Source organism: Macrotis lagotis, chromosome 3 (assembly GCF_037893015.1).
Source record: "Macrotis lagotis isolate mMagLag1 chromosome 3, bilby.v1.9.chrom.fasta, whole genome shotgun sequence".
In the NCBI taxonomy this organism is placed as follows: domain Eukaryota; kingdom Metazoa; phylum Chordata; class Mammalia; order Peramelemorphia; family Peramelidae; genus Macrotis; species Macrotis lagotis.
The window spans coordinates 227,810,814-227,825,441 of NC_133660.1; the positions used below are offsets into that span (position 1 = coordinate 227,810,814).

The 14,628-nt window shown below is 44.6% G+C and overlaps 1 protein-coding gene across 2 annotated transcripts; it reads right to left on the reverse strand.

Annotated features, from left to right (window-relative positions):
* Positions 1–1,199: 1,199 nt before the first annotated feature.
* On the reverse strand, positions 1,200–7,686 carry LOC141518225 (N-acetyltransferase 8B-like). Of its 2 annotated transcripts, none has more exons than XM_074230052.1 (3): positions 7,606–7,686; positions 3,906–4,049; positions 1,200–3,656 (listed from the first exon to the last, which is right to left on the reverse strand). In XM_074230052.1, the coding sequence occupies exon 3, from the start codon at positions 3,640–3,642 to the stop codon at positions 2,914–2,916; it is 729 nt and encodes a 242-aa protein (XP_074086153.1). In that variant the 5' UTR covers positions 3,643–3,656; positions 3,906–4,049; positions 7,606–7,686; the 3' UTR covers positions 1,200–2,913. The 2 variants fall into 2 exon arrangements, with proteins under 2 accessions (XP_074086153.1, XP_074086152.1); XM_074230051.1 differs by lacking the exon at positions 7,606–7,686 and adding an exon at positions 7,289–7,594.
* Positions 7,687–14,628: the final 6,942 nt, after the last annotated feature.

Sequence of the window (14,628 nt, forward strand, 5' to 3'; positions counted from 1 at the left end):
GGACCATGTATCCATGGCCCTGAAGGTGGCCATAGGCATTCCTCTGTGGCGCTCCTTGGTCCTGCTGTCATCCTCAGTGAGCCTGTCTCTGTGACTCTGGGAGGGGCGCTCTGCAGTCTGGAGCATACGGCCCATTATGCAAAGCCAACAGTTTGGGGAAACAAATCCTACAGTTTGGGAGCTGCTAGGGAAGGTGAGAGCCAGAGTAGGTCTGCCATCTGTGCTGGGAGAGACCCAGGGAGAGTCAGAGACTCAGAGATATAGGGAGAAGAAAGGGTTCAGACTGCTGAGAGATCAGGCAGATGGGCAGAGACCATCTGAACCCTACCTGGCCTGGTCCCCAGCACTGCTTAACTACCCTCAGAGCAGGGCCAGCTGGATAGAGAGTGGCTAGTTATACACTAGAGATGGAGGGAGACCAGATCAGAGGAGGGCAACTACTGATGGAAGAGATGGGGCAGAAAGAAGAGGAAAAAGGGTCCCAGGTCTTAGCCTATTTCCCAGGACACCTAAGTCTTTTTAGAGTCAACTGGATCTTTGCCCTCAGCTCCAGGGCTTGGAGAACCTTATTCCATGATTTGGTCTGTATTTTGTCCTTTTGGAGACCAAGCAAAGTCCCAGCCATCTTTCCCCCCTCTCTCTCTCACTGTCACACTCTCCAGTCCATATTCTAGATTTATTTACAAGAATTTTTACAAGCATATTCTTGGATTTATTTACAAGGAAAAAGAAAATTACAGATTCAGGAATTCTGCACTGGAAAAGGGCTCCACACCGAATAGCCTTTTCTCGAGGTCCCAGAAGGGTCTCTCTTGAGTGGTCCAAGGAAGATTAGTCTCCCTATCAAAACATAAGTTAAATTTGGGTCTACTGCTCTAGCTCTTCCGGAGGGCTTGCCTGCTGGGCTTATAGGTCTCCATTTCCTACACTGCCACCCATGGCCATCAACACCCTCATCAACCCACAAACAAGGACACAGAGACAGGCTTCCTTCACAAATATCCCTGCCTCTGGTAGTTCTCCCATGTTCCTTTCTCCTGACCTGGCTCTCTTTTTCCTGGGATCACCCCCAGGGTCCAGAACCAGTTGGATTCAATGTGCACCCCTCCCAGAGACACTGGACCCTTAGCCAACAACTGATATGAATTACAGACAAGTCTTGGACTTCACAAACCTAACCTACAGAAATTCTAGCCCCATCCTAGGCCTGTGAAAGGATCCAATGACTAGCTCAGTAGAGATGGAGAGTGCTTTCCATGAAGGGAGACAGCTGTATGGAGAGAGAGAGAAGGCAAGACTCCCTGATTGACTAGATGCTCAATATTTTGGAATGGATCAAAGAGCTCAGCCCATCAGTTCAAATCTAGCAGATGCTTGCAGTCTTTGGGGAAATGAGTAGTTACCCATTCTCTCTTGCCTGAGGTAGGGAAGGGAGTAAGTGACCCCTGGAGCCCTCCAAGGCTGGAGAGAACCCTGGGGTCAGACTTAGGGCTGCTAGGGTTCAGGAGAGGAATTTGTTTATCTATGACTCACATCTAATCACTTATCCCTGATAAGTTATTCTAACATTCCTCAGTCTATTTTCTAAGAAATAAATCATAGGAGATGCCTATGTTTGCCAGTACCCAGTGACAGAAAGAGAAGGGAAAAAAGAATTGGAGATGTTAGAATGGGGCAGCAGCATGTAATCATAAAGGATAGTGATACCAGAGGGTTCATTTCTCTGGCCCTCCACGGCTTCCATTCCAGCCCAGAGTACAGATCCTGGCAGGCAATAAAGCCTGCTAATTGACTTCAAAGCCCTTGGTTCTAGAAAGGGTGGGTCTTATTATTCTCATTTTTAACAGAGGCTCAAAGGGCTGAGGCATCTGGTGAAATGTCATAATCTTCAATCTGACAAGAATCAGAGGGCCCAGAGCCCCTTCCCAAGTGTTCTTGACTCCAGTCCCCACTCCATCACAGCATGCCCCCTCAGGAAGCCCAGGAGGCTGGCAGCCTTTGGGGTTGAAGGGGTTGAGGGCCCATAGATCAGAATAGCTTAACAGGGAAAGGTAAAAGCCCTGAGCAATATTCCTCCAGATGGCCTTCAGGCAGGATCCCTGGGCCAGGTTCCATTCGGTTAAGACTGAAGGCCCAAGACTGGTGCTTCCCAGGCCCAGGCTGACCAGCCAGATAGGACAGGAGGATGATGTGGGCACAACTGGATCCAAGATCTCTATGAGAAGGGAGGCATCAGACTTTCATCTCTAATGATCCTCTGAAAACTCTCCAACTCTATTGGAGAAAAAGATTTGAGCTGGGTGGGGAACAGTTTTATTTTCTTAGGCCCCTTCCAAGCCCGATCCAATAAGTATTTATTAAATGACTTATGTGCTAGTCTCCCTAGTCCCAGATTCTGAGAATTAGGAAAAAACTGAGAAAACAGTCCTAACCCCTCTGTGAGCAGCAATTCCACCTTCTCCTCCCTGCCCCCTTAAATCCTCTGACAAGGGAACTCCAAAATGAAGAAGCCACTCTTTCCAAAAGTAGCCCATTCCATATGGGGGGCAGCTCTGACTGTTAGGTCCTTTCAGACAAACCTTAAATGGCATGGTGACCATCCCAGTTGGCCTGCAGATGACTGGAACTCTTTCAGATGCCAGATTGAGTAGCTCCCTATGGTTTCTCAGTTCAGGCTCCTGATCTTCCCCATCACCAAATCTAGCCCCCCACAGTAATTCTCCCTATCTTACAACTCCAGTGCCAGACCCTCACATGCTCATCCACCATCTCTCAAGGCCACAGAGCTGGTGAAAGAACCTCCATTCTAGGAGCCTCAGCACAAAGGCATGTCTGGGCTGGCAGATGGGTGGGTGGGAGGTTCAGTCTCTCGGTCAATGGGAGACTCGGTTCCCTGGATGACGAGCAGAAGGCTTAGTTGCCACCCGCTGGGCTGTTATCTTCAATATTGTTGCCAGTCAGGGCACAGTGGTAGCGAGTGACAGGGAGGTCGGCCAGGAATCCACTAAATGTAGGCTGCAAGCAAGGAGGACCTGGGTGGAAGCCAAGGCTGGAGAAGAGGCTCTGGGCGGGACTGTGGAGCATGTGTGTATCCAGGACCATGACCCGGCAGCCGGGGGAGCCACGGGCAAAAGCCAGCACAACCTGGCACAGGGCCCTGCCCACCCCATGACCCCGATGCTCTGGGCCAACAGCCAGGGCCCTGAGCTCCAGCTCCCCATTTCTGTCTTTTCCAATCCCAGACACCCCCACCATTCCCACCACACTGCCATCCGTGTTCTCAGCCACCCAGAATCGAAAGCCCGTAGCCCCTGTGGCCCCCAGACCCAGGCTCATGTCTTGCTGGACATACAGAGCCCAAACCTGGGCCAATGCAGGGCGGCCAACAGCAAGGAGCAATGCCAGCACCAGCAAGGGCAGCAGCAGGGAGCGGGATGAGACTGTCAGGAGGGCAAAGCCACATCCGAGCAACAACAGGAACCAGGGCCGCCGCACCATCCGGGTTCCAAGGGCTGAGCCCAACTCTGCTGCCACTGCTGCCAAGAGCTCCCTGACACCAGCTTCATCCCCTGGGACCATTGGCCGTACTCTAACCCGCAGACCCCCATCACCATCGGGGAAGCCCGTGGCCCTGGTCTCCATCCCTCCGTCCAGGCCTGCAAGGACGAGAGTGACCAGATAAGGGCTAGGTCACACTAGCCAGAGGCCCCAGGTTCACCCATACCCCAAAATCGGAGCACTGGTTTCGAGTCCCAGTTCCCTAATTCACAGAAGGGGAGGAGATTCAGTCAAAGGCTCCTCCCATTTCAGACTAGCAAAAGGAAGGGGGGGTGCACGGCTGCAGGGCAAAGGCATCCTGGGGCTCAGGAGTTATTAGGCTTCTGATGAGATGGGCAAGCTTTTACCTGTCCGTGTTTCCTTGAATAAAGATTCCCTTTTTTTCTCCTCGGTGGGAGTGTGGAAGGAGGGGCTGGATGAGGCTGGAGCAGTACTGATGACAGAAAGATGACTTCCAGGACAGCAGTCAGGGTCTTCCCTCCATGCAGAGACTAGATGGAGAGAAGGTGAGAAAGGAAATCAGGAGGGTCCAATCAACCCGAGTAGCAGCTACTACCTCCCCCTACCCATACCAGTCTCCTTGCCAATTAGCTTTCCCAGGCCCACATGTGAGCATGCCCACAAAAGCACCCCAGGAGCTCCCTCCTGCTTCTCTTCAGTCTGGCATTTAATGCCCCCTGCCCAGGTTAGTTCAATCCTCTTATTCCCGTTTTATTTCAGTACTCCACTGTCTGGTCCAACTATACAGCACTCCAGTTCTTTGTATCAGGATCCAGGTAGTCCTCCTAAGCTCAGTTTGGTACCACCCCCTCTGTGGCACCACCCCACAACATACACACACACATTGTTAGTGTTTTCTCTCCCTTCAAATAACCTATTAATTTATAAACATGAGGTCAAGGATGATTTCTTTTGGGTTTTAATTCCATGGATTCCTACAATTCTTTGCCATAGTAGTCCCTCAATAATATAATATATTTGTGGAATGAACTGGAGATTTATTTCTGAATCAACATTCCCTTTCCCTCTCATAAATAATAATGAGAGAAAAGCAGAGGCTTGGTATTTTACATACATTTTGATGCAGGGGAAAGAGGTAAAAAAAAATCTGGGTTCAAATCTGAACTATGCTGTTTACTATCTGTGTGACTCTACATTAAGTCACAAGCTGGATCCATAGGAGAGAGTTGACCCAGAGGACCCCAGACATTCCTTCGGACTTCACAACCCTGTAGGACTAAGTCCTGGGAAAAGGAGACTGAGCTCAGAGGTTATCTCCAGAAGGAGAGTTTCTCTACCATTAGTCCCCCGACTTTAATCTCTCCCTAGGTGCCTAGAAACACATTCCAGTCTCCTTTATCCATAAAAACAAAACAAACCCTTCCTCAGATCCTCAAGTTATCTTTAATCAATAAGTGCTTATCCAAAGAGCATCAGGTCTTGAAGGCGTGGAGGACTAGTTTAAATCAGCTTCAATCCCTTCACTTCCTAGTTGTGTGACCCTGATTGCCTCACATCCAGCCATCCTGATCCATATCTGGCCACTGGACCCAGATGACTCTGGAGGAGAATGTAGTGACTTAGCACAGCACCTCCCGAACTCAAATTCCATTCAGGTGCAGGTCACAATCACCCCCTTGATGGCTTTCTTTGAAAATGAAGGACAAATCACTATTAGCCAGAGACTTCTCTCAAAGAGCTCCCATTCTAATTTATACAACAGATAAATCCAATCACAAAACAGCAAATGTGGTCAAAGGGGAGAGCCTCAGAAGCAGAAAGGGAAAGGCTTCCTGGAGGGGGAGTGTTAAGAGTCCTAAAAAGGAGCCAGAGATTCTCCAAGTTAGAGGTTTGGCAGAGAAAGAAATGAAAAGTTCTGGCAAGTGACTAGATATGTAAGGTGAAAGAGAGAAGAACTGAGCAAGATACCAAGCTTATGAACAATAGGTGCCCAGAAAGCTGGCGATCCACTTGACAGTAATGGGAAAGTTCAAAAGGGGGATTTTTTTTTGAAGGGGGGAGGAAATACTTAAGGAAAGAAAAGTTCTGTTAAGCTTTCAATGTTTACAAGCCATGCAGCTTACAAGTCCATGGGGGGCAACTAGGTGGCATAGTGGATAAAGCACCAGCCTTGGAGTCAGGAGTACCTGGGTTCTCAGACACTTAATAATTACCTAGCTGTGTGGCCTTGGGCAAGCCACTTAACCCCATTTGCCTTGCAAAAACCTAAAAAAAAAAAGTCCATTGGGCAGTACTATGATGCTGGACTGAAGCTCAGGAGAGAGATTTGTACCAGATAGGTGGATCTGGGAATCATCTGTATGAGAGGGTGCTGAGAGAGAAAAGAGCTATAGAGCTTAAAAGGACACTCACAGAGAGGGTGAGAACAGGACGAAAGAGCAAAAGAAACTAAAAGGCAATCGGAGAACATGGTCAAAGGTCAAGAGCTGTACTTATCTATTTCCTCTTTCAGATAAAATCCTATAGAGCCTCTATACTTGACTTTATTTGTGTCACAATGTTCATTTACTCCTCCACCTCTGGCTAGCTAAGATAACCGCTTTAAAATCACTAGTGACCTCCTAATCTACAAATTGAATGACCATTCTTTTAGACATTTCTACAGCTCTTAACTTTGAAAACTGACTACCCACTCCTCTTAAGACTTTCTTTTCCTTTGGTTTCTCTTCTAGTTTTTTCCCTCTCTGATTGAGCTTGATTTGGCTCCTGGGCAGAATCATCCTTAAACTTGCCTATTCCCTAAGGTTTAGTTTCATCCTTCTCTTATAGGATCAAATAACCACTTTAGAGATTATTTTATCTAGCCCTTTCATTTTACAAAGGGAGAGGTTTGTAATTCAGGTGCATGTCACAATCACCCCCTTGATGGCTTTCTTTGAAAATGAAGGACAGGGCGGCTAGTAGTGGATAAAGCGTCGGCCCTGGAGTCTGGAGTGCCTGGGTTCAAATCCGGTCTCAGACACTTAATAATTACCTAGCTGTGTGGCCTTGGGCAAGCCACTTAACCTCATTTGCCTTGCAAAAAAAAAAAAACTAAAAAAAGGACAAATCACTATTAGCTGGAAACTTCTCTCAAAGAGCTCCCATTCTAATTTACACAACAGATAAATCCAATCACAAAACAGCATATGTCCTCAAAGGGATTCAGAGGTTCAGAGAAGTCAAACAAATGACCTGCCCGAGGTAAACCACTGAAGTCTGAACCTCAATCCAGTTCTTCCACTTGATTCAGTGTAATCTAATCTATGAAATTTTGCCTTCTTTGATCCCTACTCTCCCATCCAACAGCTTCAATGATCACCTCATTTCAGTCTAAAAATCAGACCATGTATCCAATTCTAATCTTCCCCCTAACCCGCATCTCCACCTTCGTGGGAGACAGCTGCATATGGGGTGTCCTGTTGACATCCTTGGATTCAAGACAAACTCAATTGATCTAAAGCTGAACACCTCTGCTTCTCCCAAGCTTTCTGTGATATGACAGAGTGTGAGATACACCTGGGCTAGAATTGTAGTTGATAGCTCAGGGTTCACTTGGAAGGAGGTGCCAGTGGCACCACCCACCTTTAGAAAGGTAGATGAGGGGGCAGCTGGGTGGCACAGGGGATGGTGCACCGGCCCTGGAGTCTGGAGGCCCTGAGTTCAAAGAGGGCCTCAAATACTTAAAACTGCCCTGTATGACCTTAGGAAAGTCACTTCACCCCGTTACCTTAAAGAAGAATAAAATTTTTAAAAAAAGTGGATGGCCTCTGGGTCACTGAGAGGATTATCCTTGGGTGGGCCTAACTTTTCCCCGAGCTTTCCGTGATAGATGACTTAACAGAACGACCCAGGTGCCCCGGACGGTCCCGGCGCTTGGGGGAGGCCTCGGGCGCGCCCCCAGGTTTCCTGCGGCGCCCACGCCGGTCCTCAGAGCACGCCGGCTGACCGGCGGCCCCTCGGGAGGCGGCTCGCTCCTCTCCGCTCGGCCGGGGCGCTCCCCTGCCGGGCCCGCCCCCCTTCTCCGCCGCGACCCCCCGAGCTCACCTGCCTCCGGGCCCGGGCGCGGGCTGCGCTTCCGGCCCCGCCGCGCGGCGTCCGCGTGACCCGCCGGCGCCGGGCGCCGCCGATTGGAGAACCCCGAGGGAGACCCGCCCCCGCCCCGGCCAATGGGGAGAGCGGCAGAGCGGGGCGGGCCGGGCGCCCACGTGGGCGAGGCGCGGCGCCGGCCCGGGCTCTCCCGGCCGGCCGGCTCCCTGCCCACCCGCGGGCCTGCCCTCTGCGCCCCGGCTCGAGGAGGCTGCCCTCTCTCCCATCGGGCGCCGAGCCGGGGAGGTCCAGTTGGCCCGCTCCTTCAGGTGCCGGCTTACCTGACGGGAATCCTGGAAACCGAAGACCAGCCCCCCACGCCCGCCCGCCCCCATCTGAGAGGGGAGGAAGCCGAGGTCCACAGACAGAATGTGATCCCAGACCCCCCCCGATACCAAATGCAAGACTCCGTGCATTATAAGAATATCAACTCGACAGCTCTCCTCCGGCGAATCTCCAGTCCTAAAAAATGCCTCAGAACCGGACTCTAAATTACGGACAAGGGGGGAACGCGGGAGAACCATCTCCTCCTTCACCTGGAACCCTCTAGCTCTCTTGATGCAGCCTAAGACTGAGGGTGCTATCGTGTCATTCTATCCTGTTGACTCACATGGAGCTTGTAACCCACTAAAACCCCAAAATATTTTTCAGATGAGTGATTATCTAACCATGTCTTCCCCCATCTTGTACTCATAAAGGTCGTCTTTTTTAAAAATCCTATATATATAAGACTTCATATTGATCCTTATTAAATTTCATCTTCATCCCAACCCAATGTGACAGCAAGTTAGCCAACTCTCCTAGCTTTATTATCTCAAAATTTGGTAAACATACCCTCTATCTCTGTATCAAGATCCAGGAAAAAAAAATGTCAGAGGGCACAAAGACCAAATACAGATAGATCACTGACGAATTCAGTCAGGGACCTTTTTCTAAAAAAAAGACTGATTGCAATTTTAGCTGGTGTTCTATTGTTTCATTTAGGGGTAGGGAGTCAGGGATGGAAACTGAAGAAACCTGAATGATCATGGAAATTCCTCTAGAGGGAGAAACTCTCTGGGACAAAGCATTCTGCTTTGAATTGGAAGGGATAGAATTTATGCACAACTCATCCATCTAAGGTTCTCTTTTTCTTTCATTTTTTTTTTTTTAAGATTTTTGCAAGGCAATGGGGTTAAGTGGCTTGCCCAAGGCCACACGGCTAGGTAATTATTAAGTGTCTGAGGTCAGATTTGAACCCAGGTACTCCTGACTCCAGGGCCAGTGCTCTATCTACTGCACCACCTAGCCGCCCCTTTTTCTTTCATTCTTAATAGATTTCTGGTTGCCTTGCTGGGAATGGGGCAGGATCTCCCCTCTGTTTATGAATGTTGTTATTGTTCAGTTATGACCAACTCTTTGTAACCCCATCTGTGGGTTTCCTTTTTTATTTTTTTATTTTTTTTTATCTGGGGTTTCTTAGACACTGGTATGGTTTGCCTTTTTCTTTTCCAGATCATTTTACAGATGAGGAAACTGAGGCAAAGAGGGTGAAGTGACTTGCTCAGCATAGTAAGTATCTAAGATTAGATTTGAACACAGGAAGAGGAGTCTTCCTAACTCCAACCCAGATGCTCTATCCATTGTATCACCTAACAGCCCCATAAGTTAACTTGAAGGATCAAGATTGCTTAGCTGAAGCAACCCAAGACTCTCTTCCAGGGACTTGGGCTGCAGGAGGACTTAACCAGCACTATGGGGCCAAGCTGAGACACTAGAGCACATGTAGTGATCAAGGTACAAGAAAGATAGAAGGCCCTAAGGATTTAAGGGTGGCAGCTATTTCAAACCTTGTTGGTTAGGTGAGTAAAAAGCAAGGAAACCATCTTGTTCTGTGTTTTACTTTCCTTTTTTATACTGAAATCCATGGCAACATATCACAAATGATCAAAGGTGAGATTTGAACACAGGTCTCTTCAGACTCCCAAACCAACCTTTCTTCCATTTCACAAACTGTTTTTCCAATACCTTCTCTGATGAGGAAGAAAAATAAGAGCTATCAGAAGAAATCATTGGGGGCAGCTAGGTGGTGCAGTGGTTAGAGTATCCACCCTGGAGTCAGGAGTACCTGAGTTCAAATCCAGCCTCAGACACTTAATCTAGCTGTGTGACCTTGGGCAAGCCACTTAGCCCCATTTGCCTTGCAAAATCCTAAAAAAAAAAAAATTAAAAAAATTAAAAAAATAAATCATTGCAGATGTGCTAAAAATATACCAACAATTTAGGTTTTAAAAGGTTAAATTTAAGGTTAAAAACTTAGGTTTAAAAAAAAGACAGAATTTAGATTTAAAAAGACAGAAAAGTAGAATCAAGAGAAGTTAATGGAGGAATAGAAAGTTATGGAATATTAGGGTAGAGTGCTAAAGTTCAGTATGAGATAAGGACAAGATAAGGTTGAAGGAAAAGTGATTTTGAGATATGTTGGGGAAAAGATGAGAACAAAGAAGAGTTAGGACTACTACTTGGGATAAAAACAATGGTGCAAACAGATTAGAGTAAGATAGCAGAACAGATTTATTCTTATTTTACTAATTTTTTCTGCCAAGAAGATTGATGTTTGGGTTATAAAAATGGTTAATTTTTACATGGGTATTGATTTAAATGGGTATTGATGCCCAGAATAAATAGGGATATAATGAGAGAACTCTTGATGAGCTCAAGTCACTGGTCCAGGTGGTCTATCTTTGCCAATCACAGATTTAGAGCTGGAAAGGACCTCAGAGGGTATCTGGCCCAAACCCTCCATTTTACAAAGGAAATATAGTCTAAGCAAATTCAAGTGACTTGGCCAAGATGACAAAGATAGTATCAGAGGGAGATCTGAATAGTTCTTCTGACTACAAAGCCAATATTCTTTACATTGCCTCCCACTACAGCCTGGAGTACAGGAAGAATTAGCAGATGTGATCACAAAAATCGGTTTTTGAAGTAATCATGGAAAGTTAGTGATGTTCTATATAAATGATGAAAGATATAATTTTTTTAAAAGGAAAAGAATAGAGTTTGCAAACTATGGGACAAAGAGTTTGATTTTGCTGTGAAAATTCCAGCTTAGATTAAGAAAGGGATGACTTTTTAGAAAAGGAAGCAGTGATGACAAAAACCTGTATGACTTATCAAGAGCATTTCATAGAATTATAGAATTTTGGAATTAGAAGGAAACTCATTGGTCATTTAGTCCAACTTAAACCCAAATGAGAATTCCCTTTATAATCTACCCCACCCAAGGGGACATCTGGTTTGCTAAAAATGAAATGAAGAGACAATCTGGGACACTCTGCTGAATACCCCCTTCCAAGATCAGATTGAACCAATTGTGACAATTCTTTGGGTCCATCCATCCATCCAGATCCAAAGTCATATAGTCATATATAAAGTCCATATCTCTTTTATAAATAAAAAATATCATGATATATTTTATAATATTTTATCTCAAAAAATATAATATATAAATAATAATTTCATATTACTTATCTGGTAGAATTCTTGCAAAGTTCAAATGAGGTAAAGTATACAAATCACTTTGCAAACCTTAAAGTATCATGTATCAGTTATTGTTTTTGGAGCTGCTTCTTTTTGTGTTTTCTAAATTTCATTCCTGAGAGTGTTATTCTTGTCCTGAGAATTCTTGAGTTGATTTCTCTTTTTGCTTTTTTTATCCATAGGTTTCTCCTTATCCACTGAATCCTTTGAAATCTGTTCTCCCAGAATCAAAGGTTCATGTCAGACTATGCTTGGATTTCTACTCCTTTATCACAAATTCTAAGAAGGAGTTATTACTTCCCCACATGGGTCCCCTCATCTTTTTTTTTAGGTCTTTTTTGCTAGGCAATGGGGTTAAGTGGCTTGCTCAAGGCCACACAGCTAGGTAATTATAAAGTGTCTGAGACCGGATTTGAACCCAGGTCCTCCTGACTCCAGGGCCAGTGCTTTATCCACTGCGCCACCTAGCGGCCCCATGGGTCCCCTCATCTTGACCTCTGCAACCAATATGAGTGAGAATCACATCCAAAATAGAAGTTGCCCTTCTTTATGCTACCATATTTTAAAAGATGAAATAATCTACACGTGAAATCAAGAAATTATTAGCTTTTCTGTTTTTGGCAGAGAAAGGCAGAGACAAAGAGGAAGGTAGATGAATTGAGGAGAGACATAGACATAGAGAATGAGAATATAGTATTCTCATTCCATCAAAGCAAATCAGGAATTTATCAGGTACCCATCTTTTGAAAGTAGGGAGAGAAAGACAGAGAAAGAGAAAATAGATAGAGAAGGGAAGGGGCAGCTAGGTGACACAGTGGATAGAGCACTGGCCCTGGAGTTAGGAGGACCTGAGTTCAAATTTGATCTCAGATGCTTGAAACTTACTGTGTGACTGTGGGCAAGTCACTTAATGAACCCCATTGCCTTGCCAACAAAAGGAAAAGAAAGAGAAGGGAGGGCAATAGAGAAGAGATATGCAGAATAGAAGGCAGAAAGAAAGGAGAAAGAAACAAACAAATGAGACAAAAGAGGATGAAAGAGGAGAGGAGACAGTTGAAATCTCCTATCAGTATTATCACGCCTCTGTGCTTGGCTTGTAATCTGTTACCTGAGCTACCCATTTATTTCCTCCATTTATCATTTCTCTATAGTATATACACTAGCGGGGGCGGGGGGACAAACCATAAAGTCTAGCTTTTTTACTAGTATAAAACCTAAGGAAGTGAGACTTGGTGCAGGGACAATATAAAATTATACTTTCCCTGAGATATTTGTAAAATGCTTATCATAATTCCTTTTCCTTTCCCTAGTACTATAAGTCAAGTGGACTAGAGGGGTCCCTGATGATAGTGAAACCAAGAAGGGAGTTTTTCTCAGTTATTTGTGGGCTCTGGGAGAAATCCTTTTCATTTGCTGTCAGGTTAAATAAAGTTTTAATGTCTTATTAGTCCAAGTGATAAGAACTGAGGTGCTTCCCCTTCACGCCTTTTCCCCTGTAGATACCTAAACGAGAACCAAATGAAGAAACTCTAGGTAAGAGCATGAGTCCTGAAGCTAGTTACTGATAAAGCCTCATAGTTGATGTTAGACTTATGTAAGTCCAATTCTAGTATTAGTCACAAGTTATCATATTGTACTGTTCTTTTTCAAATGGTTGCATATAATATTCACATATATAATAAGAAAAAAACAAATTTTTGTTATTGAATTCATGGCATCTTTTTATCGTTCTGCATTTCCTTAATCAGCAAATACTACTAATAATAATACAACTGCTATCAGGTAGGGCTATAACATTTTTTATGTTAAAAGGAGATGTTTTCATCTGTAACAGATTTAGATCATAGATTTGGGGACTTTAGGGACACCTAGTGTAAGAGTAAGGAATTTCTTTGACAATTCTAATGACTTTCTCCTGATGTGTTATTTCTGAACCTGTTTATTCTTTCATCAATAAACCCTAGGAAACCCATTCATATACCCTGGGATATTTTCTTTTTTTATTTTAAATTTTATTTATTTAAGGCAATGGGGTTAAGTGACTTGCCCAAGGTCACACAATTAAGCCATTAAGTGTCTGAGGTTGGATTTGAACTCAGGTCCTCCTGACTCTAGGGCTGTTGCTCTATACACTGTGCCACCTAGCTGTCCTCTGGTATGCTTTCCAAGAGACAAGAAAAGGGTTGGGAAACCATCACAGAGCATCATAGAAGCAATGACAGAAGAGGTAAAATAATTATGGATTAGAGGTAAAAGGTCTGAGTCTAAGGAATGAGAATGGATTGGTCCTTAGGTTGGGATCTAGAGATTAAAAAGATTTAGAGTAGTGAAAGATGAAAATCCTAGGGCTGGAGGACAAGGATATCCTGGACTAGCCTGAGTCTTTGCTCCCAGAATTGGGGCCTTCACAACTTGCTTCTACCTAGTCTAATAGGAATCAAGAACACAGAAAGGATCAGAAGAACCTGACCCATACATATAAGAAATGCTGATAAAGTGTAAGGGGATGGGAAAGTTTCTGAAAAGGGTCAAATCATTTCATGATTGAAGGAGATCAGAAAAACGTGGTAGAGGGGATGGCATCTGAGGTGGACGTTAAAGGATAAGTAAGGCTTCTCAGACAAAATCCGGTAGGGCATTGTGGGTTGACATATAGTTTGAGCAAAGGTAGAAAGGCTGGAAAACATTAGGTATGTTCAGTGAGTAAAAGGAAGCCTAGTTTTTTGCTTTGTTTTGTTTAGAGTATAAAGTCTAATTTATTTCAGTGAGATAACTCCAAATAGATAATCGTACTGCTTAATTACAACCCAGTTTAAGAAATGTTTCTTTCTTAATACCTAGCTAAATTGGAGCAGCTAGGTAGTGTAGTGGATAGAGCATGGGACCTGGAGTCAGAAAGACTCAAGTTCAAATCTAACTTCAGATACTTGATACTTAATGGATATGTGACCTTAGGCAAGTCTCTAACCCCCATCACCCTCATTCCTCCCCCTCCCCCAAATACTTAGCTTAATCTCCAGATCAGTTTATGTCTTTCTCAGATCTCTGATTATTGACAAAAGCAAAATATTTTAGTAACTTGAAAAGAGTGTATCAATGCAATGACCAACTGTGATTCTAGAAGACTAGTTCTCTCCACCTCCTGATGGAATGTTAATGGATTCAAGATTTACAATGAAATATATCTTTCTGGAAGTAGTCAAACAAACAGAAATTTGTTCTGCTTGACTTTGCATAATTATTACAAGAGTTTTGGTTTTCTTCTACATGGGGAGGAAAAGAATAGAAAGAGAAAAAAAATGCTTGTTAATTAGAACATAGAAGTAAAAACAAAAGTAACATTTTTGGGGGCTGATTTTTCTGGAAATACTCTGATGGATCAGTTTAAACAAGAGTAATTCATTTTGGTAGGTCTAAGGAGTATTGAACAATATGTGAATAATAACGTGGGTGAAACGG